This window comes from Fringilla coelebs, assembly GCF_963513975.1.
Source record: "Fringilla coelebs genome assembly, chromosome: 12".
Lineage (NCBI taxonomy): Eukaryota > Metazoa > Chordata > Aves > Passeriformes > Fringillidae > Fringilla > Fringilla coelebs.
In genome coordinates this window covers 8,260,439-8,286,230 of record NC_140038.1, presented here as the reverse complement: position 1 = coordinate 8,286,230, position 25,792 = coordinate 8,260,439, and the positions used below count along the sequence as shown (strand labels likewise).

Here is a 25,792-nt window from a genome sequence, read left to right as displayed (position 1 = left end):
GCAGAAGTCACCACAATGACTCCCCGCTCTTATACCGTGCTTTTTACTTATAGCCATGTAAGAACCTAAACGAGGAGGTAGGTATGGTTATCTTTCTTACATATAGGGAAACTGAGTCATTACTCATGGGAATAACTTGTCCAAAGTCAACAGGATCAGAGATTGAGCAAGGAATTCAATTCAGACCTTCTGAATTCCTGTCACTGCTGCTCAGCAACCCAGCTTCTCTTAAAACTGTTTTTTTTCTAATTTGTAGTTTCTGAAGCACCGTGCTATAAATAGAACACACACACTGTGACAATGTTTGCTCTCTGCTTTCAGGCAGTGCTTTCCTACATTTCTAAAGCACAAACATGCTTTGCATTTTGAGACCTCAGAGGGTAGCCCTATTGCTCCTTCACTATCGATATTCGACTATTGCATTTCCATAACCCCATCTTCCCAGACTACACAGGATTTCAGCAGCAATTGTAAGCTTCTTTTCATACACCAGCCTTATTTTGCAGTGAGGATTTTAGGTTCCCAAGGAGATCAGGCTCAGGCCATACTACTTCTCTTTATACTTAAAAATTGTTTTTGTTTTATGGAGGGGAGATTAGTTGGATTTGATTGAGGCTAATATATTTTTCATTAATTTCTGTCAGTGGACAAAGCTGCTGAGTCAGGTACTGGTCTCACAGTAAGACACTAAAATATCTTTCTGAAGATATTTAATAGACCTACTCTGCTGCAATGTCTGTCACAGTCTGGCTGGCTGTGTCTAAAAATTAAAACCAGAATTTATATTCCTTCCACAGAAGAATTTACTTACAACATAAAGTGTGGTCATTTAGATTTGAAGACAAATTAATACAAGACTCAATTCTGATAAACTATGCTGATGTCACACATTTTATTTAGGTTTCTTATTGCCAATGCTTTTATGAGAAAAACATCTTACCCCTAATAATCTGCTGTCATGAAACACCTGTATTTGATTCTTTAGTCAATATTTTCTTAAGTTTTATGATCATCCTGTAGACTTTACTTTATTATTAATTGATTAATGATGTCAGAGACCAGTAGAAAATTTGGGACAAGACTTTGTTTACCTCTGCCCTGCCAAACCAGTTATGTGGGTCAACAGCAGATTTCAGTTTCAAGGCTGTCAACCTTGTCTTTTGAATTTTCAGTATCAAAAGCTTTTTAGCAGTTTTCAGTCTTCATTCTTTTGTATTAATTTTTATTTGCATTTATTGCATTAGCAATATTTGGATGCCAAGATCACTAGTGTCAGCATAATATTACACTTAACTTAAAGGTGCACTGAAAGCAAAAGCTTTAAGTCATTTCAATACCAGATATAAGCTAGTCAATAATTCAATTTTTACTTTTTCAACAGACATAAATTATCGACCAGAGAATGGCCCACCGAAGCCCAATCTTCCCAACTCTTGCCCCTTCTGAAAGGTACAGTCTGGAATATAAAACCAAAAATCTTCATGATGCAGAGTACTATGTATCTCTTAATTCCCTGTATACAGTAATACTGTGACCTGGGACTTTGACATTAGTGTGCAATGCAAAGTAGACATTCAAATCATAGCCCAAATCAAAGGCCTTATTCAGCTTTCACTTAGCCATTTCCCAAAGAAATTCAATAGCTTACATCTCACTGACTAGAAGTGCAAGAACACTTTAGCCAGTGTTCAAATAGCATGGAATGAGTTGTGAAAACACAGAGCCAAAGTGACCTTTGTTGGAATCCTCATACATTTCTATCAATAAGTCCTCTCTTTCAGCCTAGGTGGAGAAAACTATGATATATTCTTCCAGGGCAAGGCCCTGGGGATTTCCCTGGAGCGTTCAAAGGATTCCACAACCATGGTCAAACTGAACTGATCATTTGGCTCATTAACAGGAAACAACATGAGAATACACAGTAAATAAGAATTCCTAGAAAAACTGTTTGGAGGTTCTGAAATGGGGTTGAACTTGTATCCTCTACTTATGCTTCTGAAAATGTTGTTATTCTTTACAGAACATAGTGGCATGAAAGGTTGCATGCCCTAGCAGACTCATTTTATTACTTTCAGCACCCATGAGCTCCACTGCTTTCCATGGGAGCTATGCCATGCAGAACACTCTTCAAAAATTTAGATAATTATTCAGGGTACCCGAATGTAAGCTATTCTGGGGGAAATTTAACTTCTAAGACTATGAGAAGCTTGTCATAAATTTGGTCTCTCCTCAGTTTCTATGCCCACGTATGCTCCTGTCCAGTTTGCAGAGGAACAAGATTCTGAATGGTATTACAGGCTAGCTATAGCGACAGAAAAGGGACCGATACAAGCCACTCCTTTTTAATTCTGATCTGGTTTCACTTAATTTACAATACCTATCTTCAACTGTTACAGTTTTGATTAAGCCTGAAAATTGTAAAGAAAAATAACATTACTTTTGAAACTCAGTAGAAGGGTGTGAATTTGGATTCTTAATGAAATTATAGTTCTGATTTGTAACTACTTTTATTATGCTAATATCCTTTCCTTAAGCTCCCATGCTTTTAAAGACCATGAAAAAAACCTGACCTGCCTTTGTACAAGACACACGGTAGCCAACACAGCACCCATGTATTTGTAGGAGTGGGCACTCTCTCTGGGTGTATTTTGGGGCTTCTCCCCAGCACTGCCAGTACTCAGACAGTGTCACACTCTCTTCAGTGCAAAGGCATTGCAGAGTTCTGTGTGAGAACTTAACAAGATGTGGCTATTGTTCCCCCCAGACGGGTCCGAAACATCCCGCTGCACAGCCAGGCGCTGACAGCGGTGCCGCTGGCATCCGCCAGCCTGGTGGATCAGCTGGAGGACAGAATCCTGAGCCATGAGAAAACAACAGCAGCTCTTGTGGAACACGCGTTTCGCATTAAGGAGGACATTGTTTCCACGCTGCACAGAATGCAGAACAAAGGGGGGGGTGACCGGTTGGCAAGGCAACTCCTGGAGGAGCACATCCGAAACATAACGGCGATAGTGAGGCAGCTCAACCGGGACATCGAGGTACGGCAAGAATGTGGCACAGCACTAATGCCACCTCAGCCACTTACTGCTTCTCATTCCTAACAGAGTTTATCACGGGATAAGTAAAGGTCAGACAAGGTCTGAAGATCCTGTAAGCTTATAAATTGTTTTTACAACTTGAAAAAGTGTTTGCAAATTGCATAATTCTTTCAGTGGCTATGAAAATAGCACAGGATATTAGCATATAAACACAGGAGCCTTTGTGGTTCTAATAAGCTTGCTTTCAAAAGCTGCACTGGAAAATCTTGAAAAAATGAATTAATGTGACACTAATACCCAGTTCAACTTCAGTCCAAAGGCTGTGCTGTATAAACACCAGGAAATGCTTTGGCTCTACAATAAACTTTCTTTCCCTTCCGACTCACTGACGACACGAAGCAACCAAACCCAAGTGCTCATTTTTATGACCTAATCCTAGGCAGATACATGACTTCATGTCTGACCTCTGCTGCAGGGAACAACAGGGGTGTGGTGGGGAAAATGAAAGGAAAAAAAAATTCAAGTCTCCACTGTCAAGTTATACTTTATATATATTATGGTAGTTGTGCACAGATTGGGCACTAATAATAAGAAATAATAGAATACCTAAAAGTACCTGGTTTAGTACATTACAAGACAAAGCTTTGAATAAAGTAATAATAAAATGGCATCTGAGGATACTGAATTACTGAAAAATAATGAGTGACATTTAAAGTGTACATTAAATGTGACATACTGAGTTTTTATTTGCATATGAATGTTCTGTAGATGCTGCAGGAACAGATACGTGTCAGAGACAATCTCAGCTATGGAACAAATTCTACCCTGAAGAGTCTTGAAATGCGTCAGCTTTCTGGCCTAGGAGATCTTCGGGGGAGAGTTGCAAGGTAAAAGTCCCTATGGAACTGTGTTTTGGGGGCTAGCTAATCTTGTTTTAATCCTGAACTATTAATGATAATGGGTTGAATTCAACTTTGGCAAAATTCCAAGGATAATTTTGCTCTGAGTTTTCAAGAAAATGAATAATAATACTTTGCATTCCAGTATTACAGATTAAATTTGACAATATCACCCTTAATTCCTAAAATTCCTGAAATTAGTTCTAAATAAATTATTTCAAATTTCCTGGGAAATTGGATTTGGTTCAGCTTTTAAAAAGTACTGTGGTTAGACTCGTGTCTTTGAAACACGTTAATTAGCACAATTATAAAGGCAGCACGGAACAATCTGCACTTGTGAAGAACAAAACAGTTGCACATTTTTGCATATATTTTAGAAGTAAAAATCTGCACATTCAGTTAGTGGTTAGCCATATTAAATCCCACATGGGCTACATGACATATAAGGAACAGAAAACTGTACAGTAATAGAGGTTTTTCAGGCTGCCCAAAGCTCCTGGTTACAATTCCATGGCCACACAGGCTTCCGTTGTGCCATCAATGACAAATTTACAAACCCCAGCATAACAACATTTGCTTAATTGCTCTGTAAAGTTGAACACAAGAGACAGAGGATGTGTACAGCTCCAGGAAAAGACATAACCTGGCCTACAGCTGCTTGGGTAGTACCTTTGGTGGAGTTATCCTTGTCCTGAGTTTGACCTGTTGTCTATATTGTGCAGATAATTTTGCTTCCTTTTATGCATGTCACCTGATTTAGTGATAACCTTCAACAACATATAGAAATAATCAAAGAGGGATTTTCATTGAACTAAGGTTTTCTTATAAATGACTCAACTGTCTGAAGCCCCCACTGTAATTTTACAGCCCATTTTGTAGAAACTACTTTAGAGATTTCAAAAAAATTAAACAGTTAGTAAGTTATCACCATCCTTTAGCAAACACAAATGAACTAGCTTATTTTTTTCAAATCAGGAAATTGATGGAAAAACCTATAGAGAGATACACAAACACGTATTTATCCTGCTGAGAAGGCCTCCCAAAATGTACATGCTTAGATCTTCCTGCATCTTTCTATAAAAATCCTGAGAGGGGCTCTGCATGGAGCAGCACTGTTCCTGACACCTTGGGGGACAAAATGTGGTGCCTTTGCCCTCAGCCAGGGAACTCAAGAGAAGAAACTCACGCTGCTCTGGGTGTCACTGCAGGACCAGGACAGTGACCTCGGTGTGCGAGGGTGGGGATGGGCACAGGCTGTGCCAGGGCTTCTTCCTTTATTTCCTTAGGGCACCACCCTTGTGCTGTGCCTGGGTTGCAATTTATCTGCAAATGGAATGAGATTATACCCATGTGCCTTATGTCAGACTGTGTGACAAATGCAGGTTATTTGTATTCATTCCCAGAAGATCATCAGTTTATTGCCTTTAACTGTTGCCTTCCGTACTGCTTTCTATGCTTCTATTCAGCATGTTCTCTTAAAAAAAATAATAAAATCCCTGAATGAGGAAAAAAAAATCTTCCCTTTGTGAGAAAGCAATTTAAAGCAGTGGTCCATGAGAGAAAGCCATTTGCCTTTATTTGCAGACATATTCTACTTTGAAATTAGTGTTCCAGTGAATAATGATTATATCACTAGCTGGAGATTATGCCAAGACAGTGGTTTGTTGTGCCTCTGGCACAACACAGAGACTTTCCCTGAGATAAACACCTTCTGATTGCTTTAGCCAATGTTCCTTATATAAAATACACTTTAGTCACCTAAGGTAATTTTACCTCTAGTGCTGCAGATGAGTTCAGAGTGAAACATTAGAAACACGATCAAGTTACAGTGGGTTACCAACTTCCTGTGCCACAGCAAAGGTACATTGAGAGGCTCAGGCTGCAGCAGCTCTGAGTGCTGTGTTTGCTCCAGGCTGGCAGCATGCAGAAGGACAGTGGAAGTCAGTTCAGACAGTAAATCCCAAAGCAGGAGCCCCTTGCCATGTAATAACTTCAGTGTCCATTTTAGGATCCTGGCCAAATTTCAGTTCCAGTAATTTCATGCATACTAAACATCCTATTCAAGTTCCATATTGGAGAGAGAGGAGTTTATTTCCTAACACCAACCGTTCTGTAACATGTCAATATATCATCAAACAACTGTCTCATTATTTCTTGAGGGCTGGTGCTGTTAATGATGGGAACAAGGGATCCCTACATGCACATGCACTTCTGGAGCACAGTCCCAAGCCACACTCCCCTCTGCTCTGCAGGAGTGAGATTCCTCACTCACATCACAGAATCAACTAACATTGCTATCAGAAGGTGACAGACTACACATTACAGCTCATGTCTCTGGATCTTTTCTCAATAAGCACAGTTTGCTGATGAATTTGTAAAGTGTTATCACAGCCCTGAATTATTGCTAAAAATTGGCATTATTATTAACTTCAAGGAAAAAATATGACCTCTATAAAATTCAGTGATGCATTAGCAGAAAGCTAGATCGTTGCCAGTAGATCATATTCTGCAGCTTCCTGTCTCTTATGTTGTCAATTTTATACTATAGAGATTTACCAATTCTTTTTCTAGTGATAACAAATCATAAAATTCAGTAGTGCCTTATCATTTATTTAGAGAATTACTTGTGGGTAATGATCATTTGTCTGGAAAGTTTAAATCCAGAAGCCTGGTTGGAACAATAGCAGTAGCTCTTCATAAAAGCTTCCTGAGAGCTGAAACATCCAGAGAAATGGCAGCTATGTGTGTTCAAATTGGACCTACTTTGCATATATAGATGACTTTTTTATCTACATTATAGAACTGATTCATTTCAGACAACCTGGGCTCATTACATGTAGGCAGATTTTCCTGCTGCACAGATTGAGCCTGATGCATCTGGGCTGCACCACACTGCCAATCTCCCCAGGAGCAGTAAATGTGCTGCTCTCTGGCCCTTGCTAAGTGGGAGGTGGCACCACGAGGGCAGCTCTGGGCTCCCTGCCCCAGGCCAGCACAATCCACCAGCTCTTCTGCTCTTGCCCACTTGCCCCACTGAGTATTTCAACTTGCTTTTCACTCCCTGTTCTCCAGCTGCTTGTTTTTCACTGAAACACTGGCATTTTAATGGAAGCACCTCCTGTTATAATAGACTAGGAACATTAAAAGCTCTCTCCATACCATGACAGCATATGCATATAGCAGTAGCTGCAGAGTACTGGCACAGTTCTCACTTTATCTATGCCCCAGTGATACTGAATGGAGCAACTACTTGTCTTTTCATTTCTTTGATGCTGAACAGTAATATTTTCTTCCAGGTCAAAACCAGTTGTGTTTGTGAGTGTGTACAACAGATATAGAAGATAAACCAAAATAAGCTGATCCGTGCATACTAGGCAGACATTAAATTCACATTGTCAGAATATTAATGCTTCAGTTACCATGGAACTACATGAACCCTTTGACCACATAACTGAATTCCATGAAGAAGAGAGATGCTCTGTGATTAAACCCAAAACACTAATTTACTTTAAAAACATTCACAGGTGCTTGCTGATTAAATTTGCTTCAGTAGTTTCAAAGCTGTTGCCATTTTCTGCCATGCTTCAGAGAAACAAAAGTAACCATTTTTTGGAGCCGACAACCTTTGGTGACTTGATGCAAGATGATTCCATTCCTCTGATTCTCTATGATTGTAATAACATGGAGAGATTTGGCTCCTCTCATCTTTCTAAAGAAACTGCCTGATTGTGAGCCCTACAAAAGCTTTTCACTGCTATGTAAACCCTAGCCAGGCTTCCTGCAGATATTACTAACAGGTCTCACAAGGCTGAACTGCTACACTAGAAATTAATTTCCTCAAGTTTTATAATGCCTATGTGCTATTTTACATTCCTGATTATTTTCATATTCAAACTGTACCATAATAATAAGCAGATGCTCCTTTTGTCATTTGAGTTGTGACTTTTCCTTCATGTTTAATGATAATGGCAATTCCTGTAACTGAGGTGATGAAAATGCATGTTGAAATGAAAGCTTTCAAACTGAAATGTGACTAAAAAGATGACAAAGTATGTCATTGGTTTAGATAATGACTTAACATGCCTCAGCTTGTTCTATTTTACTACCTTTTTCTCTCTCAAATTGTAACTGCTGTCTGTTCCTCATCAGTTTCCTATATCAAATTTGGTAACACTGATGATTACATATTTCCCTTAGCAAAAAAAAAAATATATATATATATGAGTCATATTTCACAGAGGTCTTACTCCTGAAATCACAGTACTCATATTTTTACAGCTCAGTTAATGCCCTTACTGCATTACTGTAGATGAAATCCACCTGATCAAATTATTTTTAAAATCTGGTAGAAAACACACATGTTCTATAGCATAATTATCCTGAAAATGTTACAGCATTAAGAAGTGTTCCAATGTGACAAAAGGAAACAATAATTATTTTGTTCCAGGACTTGATTTTACAGCCTTTTCTGAGACAAAATTGCCATTGCTTTCAATGACAATTTATTTATTCACCTAAATAAAGACTAAGAACCATAAAATTTGCCCCACATTGTTAACTACACATATTAGCTGTGTACTACTATTTCACAAATAAAAATGCAAAGCTACAATAATGAAAAAATGGTCCTCAGTTACTTAGGCTACAAATCATGTAGGGGAACACATACACACCTTATCAGAGATCTTCTGGACCATTACAAAAAGACATGGAAATGAAATTCTGCATCTTTGCATTTCTGATGTGATTTCCCTGAGTGATAACACAGCCTACCCATATCATGTCAGTGTCAAGAACAATGGAATTTGTTTATCAGACTATTTGACCTTGAGGCCTATTTGGGAGCACTTCTCTGAACACTATGAGATGTATTACCACTCTTACAGTCCCAAAGACATTGCTTCCCTAGCCAGCCAGGAGTTCCACAGAAATGGCCAATATGAAATGGCTTTTTTTAAAAGCCTCGACCTTATATTCTATTTGGCTGGTGCTTTGTTTTTTTGTCTATTCAAACAGGTGTGATGCTGGGTTAGCCAGGCTGTCTGCAGAGCATAAAATTACATATGAAAGACTTCAGAGTCTAAGTAAAGACCAACACACCTCCAAGCTGATCTTAGAATCTAAAATCAAAGAGGCAGAAATACAGGTATGGTACTTAGACCAAGGCAATCCCTGTACAGGTAAGAGTTCTAGTCTAATTCACACAGACCCCATTACTGTTAATTATTATCCTGGGAGGTCACAGATTTCCAAATGGAGAGGTGCATCAGCTCACAGTCCTTATTACATTGAACATTGTGCCTAGGTGCATTACTGTACTGCTCTAACTGGAAAAGGTCCTTCATTTCTTCCTGCAGCATAGAAGGGATTAGTATGTGAAGGCACATGCTCCACAAGACTACAACAATGCAAGCCTCTGTGTCTTTCACTCTATGTTTTGGCCTTCCCAGGATGACCCTATATGTATTTGAACACAATTTTGAAGGTCAAAACACAACTGGCTTTGAGTTCTGTGAATACATTAATCTGTCTCTCAGGTCTCTCTTCCATTGGGTTTGAGAATGGAAGTGAGCACTAGATACAAGCAGAGACTTGGAGATATGAAGAATCCTTTTCCTTAGTGTCACATCTCAAGGCCTTCCCATTTTCTCAGTCAACAAAAGTATTTTACATCTTCCTTTTGTGGTGGGTAAAAAAAGGGCTAAAATGCATTTTGCCTTCCTGAGAAGCCTCAGTGCAGTATACTTGCATGCCAGGAGCATGTTGTCATGCATCTTGTAGGGAACCAGAGCAGTGTGCTTTGAGAAAGTGGGATGGTTGTTTTGGTGACAAATATTCTCTTGTAGTTATGATCTCTCCCCAGTTAAACCCAGCACTTCTATCACTGCAGTGGCCCTTACACACAAAGTGATGGAGCACATTCCTCAGTATTGGTGGAGTGCTTGGGCACTTGTTTATTCTGATTATGTGGCAACTTGGAGATGTATGGATCATGCAAATTCAGCTGTCTAATAAAGGGGGAGAGCAGGCAGAGATTTTAAAGGTGATACTATCCACATTATTTAAGGCAAAAAAATGTACAGTTTTCAAAATGCTTATACTTTCATATTGAGAGATAGTATATTTTAATGATAAAGTAAAATATGCAAATTCAATAATTTTTGAAATGTTAGCAAAAGTGAGCTCTCTGTTAGACCTCTACTGTTATGAAAATGTCCCAAATTCCACTGTGATGAAATGCTGTTGAAAATTCTGAATTTTGTTTCAGATTTCTCATCTGCTGAGCAGAGTAGAGCAATCAATAATGCAACAAGAAGCAAAGTTGAAGATTGCCTACAAAGAGAGCAACCAACAGCTGCAAGTTCTGGACACAAAGTAAGTGCCTGGGAAGCCTTGCTGCTGCCATGTACCTTGGGAGTAGGGCCTCAGTTTTCCCAGTCTGCTGGTATAATCTTCAGGCCTATAAAAGCAGGAACCTCTATGAATATGTGTGTTTGCTCCACAGATATTACAAAAGCTGACTGTCAAGAGGTCAAGAGAAACTTGCTTTCACCAAGAATTTTGCCCCCAATGTGGTTAGGCAATTCTGAAAAGTTGATTAAGTTTCTAGTTATCAGACGGAACTTATATTAAAGGACACAACTAAGGGTTTTTGTCAGAGTGGCCTGGTGCCTTTCTATAAGAACTGTCTGAAGCAATGAATGCTGGAGGTGACTGTCCAGAGCAGAGGAAAAAGTTCAACTGAAGCAACAGGAAGCAAGTCACAGCACTCACAGAGTGCTATTGCTTTAAACTGGCTTCAAACATGAATAAAACTGAAGTACCTCAATTATTAGTGATTAGATACTCTGTACTACCAGACATTACATGGGCTCATTATATTCAGTTCAGATGTTCACTCCTCTCCAGGCATTTCACTCAGTAGCAGTCCTGGTGTAAGCCATCCACACCCTCATTTCTTACTGCTTATCACCATCCTCATGCAATGCAGGTTTCACATATTCACTGGAGGAAACAGTTTCACTGGCACCACTGGTTGGAGTAAAGTTGAGGTGGGTATAAGCAATGTAAGTGGAGCTACAGGAACCAGCATTGTCACCAGAATAAGTGGCTACCAAATCTTTGCTCAGATTTAATACAGATGGACATAAAATTTATAATCTGAATGGATAACCAGATTCTGTTTTCAATGTCACAAAGAATTTTCATCTACTATGATTCAAATTTTGTAATGTGTTTCATGTAAATTTGCTGTGAACTTCTACCTTTATTTTCTAAACTGATGTTACCATATCCAGTTTAATAGCCTCAAAATTCAAAGGCTCACCTTAACATGGTGTGAAGAATATATTAAATTGCCATTTTGTGTTTTTATGAACACCTTCATTAAAAAGTCACTGTTGAATGACCAGTTCTTCTCTTTTGTATCTGCTCATTTCTGTTGTGCTCCTAGATTGAAAGATGCTGTTGAGGAGCTCAGCAATCAGATTTTGTCTGCACGGAGCTGGTTGGAACAAGAACATGGAAGGACTGAAAAAGAGCTTGTGCAAAAAATCGACCAACTCTCACTGACTTTTAGGGAAAGCACTGTAAGTTTCATTCAAATGTCCTGTAATACTTCTCAGGAAGCATTCAAAATCATTATTCATAACCAAGATGATGTATCTGAGATATTATATGAGTGAGATTTTCAGATAGCCTCAGAATATGCCAAAGTCTCTTCATTAATTTCAAGTGTAATACCTACAACTTGAGAATCTTTAAATTAATCTGATCACTGCTAAATAGATCAGTATTTTAACCTACACTAATAAAGTAATTTGAAATTATTTTATGAAAAATTGTAATTCCTTACATTTTGAATTCCAGATAAAAGATGATAAATCAGTATCTATTTCATATTTTAAAAAGGCCACCGTTATTCCACATGCAGAGTAAATAATTAAAATTCTGTTTCCTGACTCCAGGAAATGAGTGAGAGAGGTATTGAGATGAAATTCAACCAAATGGCAGAGAAAATTGAGAGAATAGAAGAAATGCAGAAGATAACCATGGAGGCACATGAAACAAAACAGACTGAAGAAAAGATAAATATTCGCATTGTCAAACTTCAAAATGAGATAAATGAAGATATAAAAGAAATGAAAGCTGAAGTCAATGCTGGTAGGACCATAGTTATCCAGTTCTTTATTCTGAATTGTGGTGACAGTGATCCACTCATAGTAATCTGCAAAATGTCTTTGCTTGTATCAAAGTAGCTCAAATACTTTTGGGGCAGATGTATTGGCTACACCTGTGGCATTAAGAGGGACTTTTCACTAAGTGTGGAAAGCAGAACAATAAGAGGTGGCACCCAGCTTAGAAGTGCTCTCCCCAGAACAGGCACAGCCATAGCTGGGCTGCCATCTGCCATCAGGGCATTTCTGCCTTCAGCACACAGTTACACCCCATTTCCTTCAGAACTTTTGCTGAGTTGCTAGTGCAAAGCAGAGCATTATGGAAGTGCATTCTGCTAGCAATGATGTGATACTTTGCTCCTCGTGATGAACTAATGCCATTCTCGCCCGCAATAGGGTTTGCAGCTATCTATGAGAGCATTGGGTCTCTACGGCAAGTTCTAGAAGCAAAAATGAAGCTGGACAGAGATGAACTCCAGAAGCAGATCCACCAAATGAAGCAGGAGGTTCCAAGATGGGGAGAAGCTGGACCATGACTGCAAGATTTTGTCTGAGAGATTAGTGTTTACTTGGCTAACTAGGCAGACTCTAGTGTTGTTCCAGTCTGTAATGCCAATTACCTGCATGTACCAAATGACATGCTGCTGCTGCTGCTGCTGCTGCTGCTGCTGCACAGGTGTTTGCTCACAGCAGTAAATACAAGCTGTTCTTGGATAACTGGCAATGAGCCTGGGGAGCTGAGGCGCTGCTTTGCCACTGCACTACTCCAGCTGCTGTCAGGAAATTAAGCACTGTGTAAAACTGGAGTAATGCACTGGTAAAGCTGGCAGCTAGTTTGCTAAAGGCATTCCAGTTTTGCAGGCTTGATCAGGCAGCTATACGCTTTTATATGCACCTGCACCCCTCCACCTTAAAAAAAAAAAAAAAGGCAAGTTGCTGTCATTTGCTTCATATGAATTTGACAAGGTTCTCCACCTTGATACAAATTACTTAGTTGAAATCAATGGACATTTTTACAGTGACTTTATCTACTACTGACTTCCTGGGAAGACAGAATTGGCACTAAGCAGACCAATCTTCAAAATCAAGACAACATCAGAAAATCTTTGTTTAGGTTTGCAAATATTCTGTGTGTGAAAATTAGGTAGTGTTATATAATATAGTTGTAGACTTAGATGATTTGTAAACAACATAAGAAACGTCTTACATGGTCTTAAGTATTGTAACCAAGGGGAGTTGACACAAGGTAAAGGATGTATATAGGGTATTTTAGGGTATTTTTTACTAGGCATGTGTTCCTATGACTTGCTTCAATATATTGATAAAAGCTTACAATGGCTTGAAAACTAAAGAGAAGGTGATAATCTAACCTAGTCTGGAGACTCTAATATAAAATAAAATGCAGTTTATGATCTCCCTAGAAATTTTCATTGAAGTAAAAAAATTGATTCATCATATTTAAGTTGATTTTAATAATTTAGCACACTCAAATTGCTAATTGCATTCACATTATTTCCAGATAATAATTTCCATTCCCAGAAGAGATTACATATGAAAATCAGCACCCATGTGGCATATTATCTAGACAAGAAAAAAATATATGTTGTTTTTACTCCTTCATTCATGGCATGATATATTGTTCCTCATGTTTGTAAGCCATGCAGGATTAAACCCTCATGAAAAAATAAAATACTTCATCCAGCATCCTATTAATTTATACTATTAACAGTAATTAATACATAAAAATAATATTAATTGACAGACTTTACAATATTGTTAATCTAAATAAATTAATAGGTTGTCTCTACACTGCCCTTAATCGACCTTTCATTCAGCTAGTATTGGAAAAATATATTTTTAGTGGGAAAATCAGTGGCACATATCACTTCCATAAAAGACACTTTGGTCCATAGAGTCACCATATATAAAACAAAGAATTAAAAAAACTGCTTCAAGAACTTACAGTCATTAACTTCAGTAAGTCAGTGTAGAGTGTAAAAATCATGTAAATGCATACATCTTTACAGGATTAACACCTAAGTTTATATTCATTTCCTCTATAGCTGAAAGTCATTGAAGTCTCAAAGGCACATGAAGCATTTGCAGCTCTGGCTCCCAGTGCTCTCTGATACAAACCAGGAATACCAGAGGCAGTTTTGTTATCATCCATGTCCTGTGAAATGTATTTACAATGGCAGCTAAGGGGAAAGCCCAGTTCCCTAAAGAGAGACAATTAAATGCTTGTACATATTTCTCAGGAATTGTCTTTAAAATTCAGTCTTACTTCCTGTATGTATTCCTATATATTCCTAAATATTTAGCCATGTGCAGTAGAAAAGCTATCACTGGTGTTTTATTTAAAAAAAAAAAAAAAAGAAACAAAAAGACAATAATGAAGAAAGAAATGAAAAGAGACCAAAACTAGAATAATTTTGAAGTTCTGTGATTGGAAGTTTGTACCTGAGAAAATCTGATATGATATGAAGAGCATACAAGGAATCAGAAACATTTATATAGGATTTAATGAAATTGTTTCTCTTGTAAAAAACTTGTGTGATTGATCCACATATAAAACAACACAGGAAACCCAATCCAATTTTACATTTTTCTGTCTTAAATTTTTCTTCCTAAATCTCAGCTAAAACAAATAAGCAAAAGTCCAAATAAAATAATAAATAATACTCAACCTACTGCCAAGCAGTTTCTTCAAACTCTGAAGTGCCAGGTAGAGGGAGGCCCAGGCCAACCTTGTCTTGTTGGCATTGCCTGCCAGGGAGTGCTCACATGTGATAAGCCAGTCCTTCAGGGGAGAATTCAGAGTGCTTTTGAGCATTGGAGTATCCTCTGATCATCTGAACATGTCAGGTGCAAACCCCTCTCCAGACACAGCACCCTCTCAGGGAGCAGCTGTGAAGCCATGAAGGCCGTGCTGCAGACACTGAGCTGTGGGGGCTTGGTTTTGCCAAATGGAAACCAATTCTGAAAACTGACCCCCAGGGATCTTGTAAAGCCAAATAGAAGGAAAGAGCAGTGCTTGGAAGCACAGCTGCCCCTTTTTTTCCCTTCCATGCTGATGTCCAATGGGATTCCTGTGTTCCAGTCCTTCAGGGACACCAAGGTCCACTTTTGATGGTGGAAATAATGTGCTTTCTTTGCTCAGCAGAAGTGCTCGTGCTGTGAGTCTGGGTTAGTGCACCAAGTGCAAGCTTGCCAAGCCCACAAAAGGAACAAGGTAGTGAGGTAGTGTTTGTGTGGATGGCACTTGAGCAACAGAATGAGACTTGAGAAAGTATAATAGATGTGTACAAAATACTATTTAAATCACAAAGTTCACTGTCACAACCATAAACTCACTGAAAGGACTGGGAGGAGCCTTAGGAAGTCATCTGCTCCACCTCTCCACTTTGAAATAGATCCAACTCTACCTAAAATATTTGCCATAGACACTTCTGTAACTTGCTCATTAGAGTCTTTTAAGAATAAGACATTGATTAGTGCAGTCTATTCCAGTGCTTAAAGAAGATTGCCTTGCCACCCAAACACCTAAACTAGAAGAAGACATAATAGCCTTAAATTTCAAGCACAGAGGACACAAAACCTAATTTATTACATTCTTTCCTGCATGTTCATTAGTTTTTTAAGGTAATCTGTGTATAACAGATGATTCAAACGAAACTTCACAAGGATGTTTGCCCAATATTTCTTAATTTTTTTCTCCTTTCTACATCTATATAAAACCCACCAAACCAGCAACACCCAGCCCAAAGAAACCACCACCACCAAACCCCCAAAACAGCCAAAAGCAGACCACTTGCTTTCATGAAGTTTTAAAATCTTTCTTTTGTCAGCTATTTCAGGTGCATGAGGCTTAAATCACTTGCAGTGTGCAGCCCATAATATTCAGTCAGCTATGTAGCACTTACTGAGTGTCATAAGTTAAACTCATTGGAAAATGTTGAACTGGGTGGCTTTTACATTAGCATGTGATAACACAGTAGAACCATGGTACTGTGCAGTGAGGCCTTGCTGGAATCAGAATGATGTCAGTAATTACAGAGCAATTGTGCTGTTTGTAGTCATTAAACAAACCAAAGGAATGGTGCAAGTAAGAAGTTCAAAGGATGACCCTAACTTCCACCTGCAGTTGTTTTTATGTAGTAAGTTTTGTGTTGTGGATACCTTTATATTGTGGATATCTTTGTCATTACAATCTGATAGAGTTCAATAGACTGTTGCCATGTTAGAGAAAAGCAGTATGAATGATAATGAAGAACAGTATATTCCTGTAACATCAATTTAAACTGAAATGCAAAATTTTCTCAATTTCTGTTTTGTGTTCCACCTCCACGAGCATCTGGCCATCTGGGGCAGAGTGTTCTCTGTATCTAAGAATTAAAGTGCTCATTAGACATGTCTTCCAATAATGGAAATGTCTAATAAGAGACAGATGACAATCTGATGCATCCCTCCTATGTGTAGGGGAGCAATTCCTCCTGTCACACTCCCTGCAGTGTAAGAAATTCAGAGGCAAATTTGAAAGAAACCAAGGAAATTGGGCACACGGTCCTTACTCAATTTGCCACAGGGTGTCACTGTTACTCTTGGCAAGGGAAGGACGGGGCTCAATGAACCTGTGTGATCCATAGGTGCTGCAATCCCACTGGAACGGGGCTGGAAGTATTACAGTGTACTTCGACAAAAGGAAAAAAAAAGAATATTCTAAAGACGTCACTCTGTAAGATCACAATAAAGGCAGATTATAATTAAATAAAATATTCTGAGAGTGATTGTGATGCTCCTTTAGACAAGAACGCTGAGTGGGGACCAAATCTCTCTGCTGCCTGTTCTGTCAGCAGAACTCTGATCAACACAAACCATTAAAAAAACCCAACGAAACTTCCAAACCCAAAATAAAAAAAATCGGAGACAGTTGTAAAGCACTAGATCTTACATCACGTACAGCTCAAAGAGTGACATGCCTTTCACTCTGCTGCAGACGTGCAGAAGAGGCTCCTCCAGCACTGCCTCCTGCTCTGAGACTGCCTTGGGCTGAGAGAGCACAGGACAACCTCAACATCTACTACCAGTGTAGCTCTGAGCACAAAGAGCAGCTCTCAATCCATGCAAGGATTAGCTCAACAAATAATACAGGGAATAGCCTCAAACATTGCAAAACATGTGAGAGAGCCGTGGCTTTTTTGGCACAGAGCAGTGAAAAAATGCTTTGAGCATCTGAGTACATCAGTGATGTACAGAGAACCAGGATCAAGAAGAAGAAGACAACTGAGTAGAAATTGTCATAATACAAAAAACCTGAATTGTATGAGAGGGCGAGTAGGAATTGCTGCTGAGAGGAGAAAGATGTGCTTCTAGTAGGAAGTAATTACAATAAAACACATCATGCACTGCTGCACATACTCTGAAGAGTTACTCTCATTAAACCTGACCTCAGCTTCTGCTAAGGTTCATTTTCTAACACCAGTGCAGTAAACAAGCTTCCATTCCACGTGAGTGAAGTTGAAACAGACTGTCAATGAAGACATATTTCAGTGCCTGTGCTGTCTCATTGTTGTGCTGCCACTTCCTGATGGTATCAGGACAGCGAGGCTGGCACCCTTCCTGCCAGGGGGCCTTTGTGATCTTGCCATCTCTGCTAAGAATAACTCAGAGGTTCAATAATTGCATATTAGAGTATATATGCAGCTTCATAAATAACACTGAATTTCCATGTTGTCCATGCTCTTTCATTCCTCACTAGCTTTGCGAATTGTAATTTCAGTGCATTCCAAGTATCTTGTCTTATATAAATCATTCAATTCAAGAAAAGTATAATGGTTCACAGCAGAGCTTTTAAAATGTAAATAACTGGAAACAACAAAACTTAAAACATACTTTATGCCACTGCCATGCTTTGAAAAGATAAATGCCAGCCTGTTTACAACTATAAATAATAAACCTTGTTCACTTTACAAAGATCTTACGGGGATTGATCACTTTGTATCTTACACAAGCTTGAATATGTGAAGTGCTGTGACCCAATTCCACATATGTTTTCCTTTCTGAGATTAATCAGCCTAAAATGAATGTGGCAGCTCACAGTGTAAACTGCTTGCTTACCATGTTGCACATATAATGTCTTATGTTCCAAAACAAAAGGGACTGCTGGTCTCTAGTATGGTCTCCTGATATCTTAGAATCATAGAATCATTTAGTTTGGAAAAGATCTTTCATTAATAGCAAAATCTTAACATTTTGGGTTTCTAGTTATTGTGGGCTAACAAGACAAAAAAATGAATAGTATAATATTATCAGTGTTTATTCTAGTAATATATCTCCATTATTCCAGAGGGAGGGGAGATAAGGAAAATCCAATACTGATATCATGAGACAAAGTACAGTGGTGGGATACTGAATCTCCTGACAGATTTTGGGCTAGTTTGGGCCCATTATCTATAGTTCTGTGCCCTTTATTTCAGTGAACTACCTAATGGTAAATTAATTATTTACATTTATCAAGCTGCCCAGATTGCCATAACTTCCACACCATGTTAAATTAACAAAAAAAAAGAGTAAAAAGCAACAACGGAATTGAGTATTATTCTGCCCCTGAGGCCCCACTACCACCTGATGTCACTGTTCTTGTCAGGCAAAGACAGGTAGGCAAGCTGCATGTCTGAAAGAACTGACAGCTCTGGAGAAGATTTCAGCAGGTAGGAAGCCCCAGGGAAAGTCACACAAATTATTTCACTAAATCAAAAGATCATGCCTTATGGACATCCATCAACCAGGACAAGCACAGAGATTCAGTTAAGGGTTAGTCTCCTTGAGGTCTTCTGGGATAGGCTGGCACTGCCTGATACAAGTAGGCAGGAATTCCACATGGCAAACACCACAGAAGGGCAAAAGCCCTCCTCCCCTTGCATTACTACAGCTTGGTTCCCAGTAAAGCACACTAAAGTAGGAGAAACTCCACAAATAAGACATCTGTCTGGCACACAAGAGCAAAGGCCAGGCAGAGACCTGAAAACCTCACACATTTAATGTTGGCTGTGAAGCTCCTCCTGCCTATCTCTGGCTCCAGAGAGACTTTACCGGGCTACAGAAGAACAATTGAGCATCTGAGGCAAGATTTAAGCACCAGGGACAGAATGGAGTCACCTGCACACTGAAATAATCATCTGTGTTTGCATCTGGAAAGCTCAAGGGAATATTATGGCATTAGGAACAGAACAGCAAGATTTTCAGTGAGAGGATATTGTAATTGTCATTCAGAAGCAGAAGGATAAATAAGTAAAGCACCCAGCAATGCTCACTTGAGAGCCTTTTGCTTCATGAGCAGGCAGCAGCACAAAGGAGGCCTGGAGGAACATTGGCAGAGGGTCTGGCTCTCTGGCCATGTGGTGTGACCATGACTAATTGCAAATTATTAACAACTTCAACTCATGTATACTCTGGCTCACAGAAGCATATAGTGGTTAACACTGAAATGTCTACACATATTTACATGTGGCATCTAAAATACATCTTATATTTTGCATCTAAACAAATGTGCCACTTTGTGCATGATGAACCTAGCTTCCATGAGCACAAAGCATATTTTAAATGCTTGGCTCACCTGGGCTGTCAGATACCTTTCTCTAACTGTGGTTTTAATTATACTACTGGCCAGCAACCCCTAGTCCCAGAACATGTTTTATTCCCCCCAAGGTTTCTTGTAACAATCAGTCAAATCCCCATCTCTGCACAAGGTTAAGGAGAAAAAAAGGTATGAGAGATACTAATGGCTCAGTTTGGTACTGATAAGAAAATACTACAAAACAGCATTCCAGACTAATTTTTTTCCTTTACTCAAGGCAATTTAATTTGTATATTAATGGAGTCTGGTTAACCACTATCTTTAATTCACCCACTGTGGAATCTGATGGTTTCAAATTCCCAGAAGCTGAAGAGCTCTGTAAACATGTTCTTGCTGCACTCTAGTTATGGGTAAGCAAACCAATACAATTTTGCTGATAAACAATTGTCATGATAAAAAATGGTGAAACAATCAGTTTCATAACATAGTCGGATAGGGACTATAACAACTCAGGTTAGAGGAATGGCACACCATTAATTTTAGTCATGTCTCAAGACTACACAGTGGAGCTCAGTGTAACAGTCACTGCCAGTCACATGTTGTGTACCAGCGTTAACCATCCTCAAACACCAAACTTTCAATTAAAACATGGCAGTAAGTAAATGCTATTTATACAAAGCTTGCAGCTTGACTGTTTTACAAATGAGTATGTGGGAAGCAATGTGAAATATCAACTGATAGTTAATATTTAAATCACTGCTCATTTACACTTAAGGCAAGTTTCATTGCTATTTGCAGAGAATTTCAAAGTTCGGAATTCTGTGATTCATTTCAAGAACTTTTATAAATAACACCCTATTATAAAGGAAAAAAATAAAACCAACTTGTGATGGAAAAACTTTCTCCCAGGAGAAAAGAATATTTTTTAAAGATGGCAATCATTTTTTTTACTCATAGAAAGAACAGATTTTTGGTCTGTCTTAAAAAAACATTCAGGAAGGGGAATGCTTCTGTCCCAGCTGCTTAACCTTACAGAATTCATCCATTGATTGTATATAGGATAATCTGCAGTTAGAAATAACAATGCCTTTGCAATGTCATCATTCACACAGAGGGTGGTTGGGCACTGGAAGAGGCTCCCCAGGGCAGTGGTCACAGCACCAAGCCTGCCTGAGTTCCAGAAGCATTTGGACAATGCTCTCAGACCCAAGGGGCTCCTGGGGCAGTTCTGTGCACGGCCAGGAGCTGGACTTGATGATCCTTGTGGGGCCCTCCAGCTCTGGATATTCCATGATCATATACTTTAACTAGTGGTAGTTATGCCATACACATAAATATGCCTTGTTATTAAGACTCAATTCCACCAGTAATCCAAGCATCAATTGAAACAATCAAACTCATTTTTCATAGTGAATTTTGAATCCATTTCTATAGGGCACAGACAGACAGACAGGGATGTCTTTAGCACAAATGAAGAGAAAGGAGCACACTGAAGTCCTGCATGTATTCCCAGTATTTAGTCACCAGTCTGCCTTGGATAGCTCTCCACCCATGTATTGCACTTCTCAGAGCCTACTCAAGTTTCCCACATGTACCTACCAAGCACCTTAATGAAACTGGGGAGCTCACAGGTTAGAGCAACAGCTTGGAATGAATCTGGGTTCCTTTAGTTAGTTCCTGATCATTAAAGTAACGAAGAGGAGATTGAGAAGCAGAACTCTGCTAAAAATTTTACCAAACTTCATTTCAATCCTATTTTGCTTCAATTTAATGGAATTTTCCTAAAGGAAGACTCTCTAGAATCGTGTGGTTCTAGCAAGAGGTTCAGAGAAAAATTCAAATCCTACCTGGCTGTCCATCTTCTTCCAACTTGCTTTGGGTCTCAGCCCCATCTTTGACAAGGCAATTCCAATTTTTTTCATAGTCTATGCAGTCCCTGTGGAAGAAATTGGATGCATTGAAAATATCTCAATAATTCTCACTGGTTTATGAATTACAGGAGAACATTTCCTAAATTATTAACCTGAATATGTGCTAACACCAACGATAAGATGCTTTATGAATTCCTAGATGTGATTAAAACAAAAAAGAGAAAAGAACCCCAAAATCAGCAGCTCTGCAATTGCTTACTTTCCTAACAATACAAACATAACTAAAGTTTAATCCAAAATTCAGTTAATCGTTTCACTAAAGATAAACCATATTAGCTAAGCAGATAACCAGTTCAACTCAAAAAGGGGAAAGAAGTTGAATATATACATATATATAAAGAGTGCCAACACTCTAATAAAGCCAATGCTCTCGAGATATCACCTCTATCTCTTCTGCTCCTGTCCTTAATCCTAAAGCCCAGCCAGTCTCCCTCAGGTGGGAAACCTGACAGCATCTTGCCTTTATCATGTGGTCCCTTCCACATTCACAGAACAACTCTATTTTCTCCTCCTCCTAAAGGAATCCTGTCACTTCTTCTTCAAAACTAGGAAAACACTACAATGAAACTGGAATTTGGGGCTGAACCTAGCAATACAATGCACAACCACACAAACTGTACACCAGGATGAACGGGCAGGAGCAACCCTAGAGCAGCTCAGGACGAGTCTGAGGCACAGAAGGGTTTGCTGGGCTGGTCAGGAGTGAGCAGCAGCAGTGGGGTGAGCAGTGAGCAGCAGCATGTCCCTGCCAGGCTGCAGGGCAGTGAAGCAGGATCACACTGACAGGGCAGGGGCCAGGCTGTGCCGCCAGAGAGCCCCAAGCAGGCTGCAGCACCTGGGCCTGGCTTGCACACAGCCTGCTCAGCTGAGCTCCCTCTGCCAGGGAGAGCTGGGGAAACTGTCCTTGTGACACATCCCAATTTATTATTTATTTTATTGCAAAGAATAAAATGCAGCGACCTGCTTAGAAAACTCACTTTTAGGCATTTAAATTTATTTGGTTCCCCTAAGAATGAAGCTCCCAGGCAATCAGAATTTCTTCAGAAGGTATGACAGAGGCTCTAAATCACTACAGGGCTTTTAAAAAAATATACTATTACTAACATTTTCTTACGATCATCATCATGAAAACATTGACATTTTTGCATTTTAAAAATCCATACCACAGACAATCCATCAACAAACAGATAAATTAAATTATCACTCAAAATATTTGAGCCATCTCAGCTACTTACAGGCTATCCTTGCAGGCTGGCATTAGCAATGTCATTGTTGCCTCTGACCTGCCACACTGCATTATCTTCACAATTAACTGGAAATCCAGAAGAACAATTTGACCATGATAAAAAGATAGCCTTGAATTGCAGCCATTAAAGAGACCCATGGAATTTTTATTTAGGCATCCCAAAAGATTTAATAGGACTAATAGCTTCAATTGAAAATTAAGGTTTACTTATGTAAAGTAGTGAAAGCAGAAACAGTTTTAGGTAAGTAGATGCTCTACACAGAGAGCAAAACCAGACAAATCTCTGAAAGTTTGGTTTCATTAAAAGGTATCTATCTATCTATATATATATATATATTAAAGGGCATCCAAATATCTCTGATTAAAAATGAATTTGAAATGAGAAAATAGAAAGCTGCTGTAAGCTTGTTTCTTTATTTGCTGGCTCAGATAACCATGATAATTTTTCTCATGCTCTCATAGCATAGCACAGATCAAGCTCTAGACCAATACAGTTATAAAATTAAGGCTTTCACTTCTTATATCTGCCCTAGCAAGATGTGCAGAAAAAGATACTCCTACAGCTGTGCGAGGCAAAATTCTCTCTGAACATAAGAAGACATTCCAATATGTTGGTCTAATTGGTAGGCAAATTTAAAGTCAGATTTTAACTTTTTTTTTTTCATATTTTTAAACTTCTAATTAGTCATTAAAATAATCAGTAGTCTAAAATTTCTCCTGCAAAACAAATGCTTAAGCAAATTCCTGAAAGCTTATCCAAGCTTGAAAAATCCTCCTACCTAATTAAAAGCATTGAAAAAACCAGACAGTTGCTTCCTCCTTCTCTGTCCCAATTCTCCTGTTTTTCATCCTGTCATAATAAAGAGACATTTTAGAAAAAAATTGTCCATAATAAATGTATGAACTATCTGTGGTCTTTTAAATCTAGTTCAAGAAAAATACCCTGAAAGCAGTTTGCATTCACTCATGACTAACAAAACCCCTTTTGATGTTACTGGAAAAGAGAGAAGTTTTATTTTGAGAGCTAACTATCACCAGAATCAAAGGCAGGTCTAATACTGGAAAAGTCTTCCCTGTGTCCCTGTGTCTATTGTGATTGCTCACCCCCAGCTGGCTCATGAAATGGCTCCTTAGCCATCTGTGCTGGGGCTGCTTTCACCGGGTTTTTACTCTGTCAGGTTCTTCAGTACTGAGGAGATGAGTCACAGATGACCAAGGGCTGTATTTCCTACGTGCTCCTGAATATGTGACTACAGGACATTCATTCACCAGTGCAGCAGCCCTCTCCTCTGGCTGGCCAGCAGGGGCTTGTGCTGGGGGCCTGAGACGTGCTTTGTCACTTCCCTGGCAGCCCTGCTCCCTGAGCCATGCTCCTGGCACTCGGTACACCCACCTACACTGGCTTTGCAGCTGCTGGAATGGGGAGAGCAGCTGGGCTTTGAAACCAGCAATGAGAGGGAGCAGTCCCACCGATGGTGTCACAAACAATAACAGCAGAAGCCCAGCTGGAAGAGGGATCCACTACTCCCACACACTTGGCCATCCCAGCAAACCTGGGAGCCAGCAGGCACTTTCTGCTGCTCACATTTGCTGTGTTTGGGAAATCAGAGCACAGCTGCTCCATGCTCTGCAGCCCATGTAGAAAAACACAGCCTCCATTCCTGAGCATGGCAAACTCACAGCCCATCTTCAGTGCTCCAATGAAGTCTTTATTTCTAGAAGGGATTCAGATAAAATAGATAATATCTAGTGTTTTGAGTTGTTTGTTGTGAATTTTTCATCAAACCTGTATTTAAAGTAGTTATAGTTCCTCCTCCAGAGGTCCACAGCTTTTCATCGATGGAACAATCTAGTAGCTGCTTTGAGAATTCCTTTGAGTCCAGCAAGGAATCTCATTTTTTAAATCTGCCTGTCTCTAAAGGATCCACAGACTCCAAATATGCTGTGTTCTGACAAAAAAAATTATTCATTTTTGTTTCCATTCTCTGAATGCTCCCATTTGCAACAGTTTCCATGCAGGACTGTCACCAGCTGGCTGGAGAAGCATTTTGCACTGAGCCATGACTGGCTGCCACTCTCTGGTGCTGAGAGCAACGAATTCCTCTCTGAATTCCTCTCTGGATTTCTCCCTGTCTCCAGTGATTCACCAGGGCACATGCCCTTTGTAGCCCTGCTGCTTCTCTCAGTGTGCTGTGCCAGTACAGAGGGGCAATTAGAGAAAGCACAAGGTCTCATTTCAAATAGAGGATGATGGGTGATGTTTGCTGCTTGAAAAACATCAGCTTCACCAGTGACTGGTTAAAATAAATCACACAAGGACTTAGTAGCAATACTGAGACTTTGCAGAAGAAGTTAGGAAGGAATATTAGGGAGCAATGGTTTTATGCAAGGCAAGAAATACAGTTGCAAATTTGTAATCCATGCATTATATGACAAGAAATAAAAAAATTCTTTCTCCCCAAAGCCATATTAAAAATGTGTTTGATGAACTTAATCATTAGGATTCTAAAGACCAAAATTCAGTATTCTCTGGCAGATGAGGGCATCCCAACTGGTGTTCCTTTTAGAAATCTTGGCTGTAGAAATTTGGCTTTGCAAGATTAAACTGTCCCATGTCCCCTGCCTCAAATAAATGAATTTGCTCTCAATTTTGCTACAACATTCTCTGTCCTTGAAAGGGTTTGAGCTTAGCTTTATGGTCAAAAGCCTTATCACAATGGTCTTTACAGGCCAAGTGACCATTTTTGTGGAATTCATGTTAGCTATTTAAATTGCAGCAGATGGTAATTTTTTCAGGAAAGAAAAATTTCTAGTGTGTTGCTTTAGGACAAGAAAAATAAGGTTGATCTTCAGATGCTTATAGATGAGGATCTGTTAAAGCTGTAGGCCTAAAATGCAGATTTCTTATCAACTTTAATTAGCTTC

General features: G+C 39.2%; 1 protein-coding gene across 1 annotated transcript; it reads left to right on the top strand.

Moving 5' to 3' along the window:
* Window positions 1–12,650, top strand: FAM81A (family with sequence similarity 81 member A; the record flags this gene model as incomplete). The annotated part of the gene is made up of 9 exons (XM_084213634.1): window positions 1–77; window positions 1,382–1,449; window positions 2,765–3,038; window positions 3,807–3,925; window positions 8,954–9,083; window positions 10,206–10,312; window positions 11,391–11,526; window positions 11,905–12,100; window positions 12,511–12,650. Exons 2-9 carry the CDS (start codon window positions 1,403–1,405, stop codon window positions 12,648–12,650), a joined length of 1,149 nt encoding a protein of 382 aa, XP_084069760.1. The 5' UTR covers window positions 1–77; window positions 1,382–1,402.
* Window positions 12,651–25,792: the final 13,142 nt, after the last annotated feature.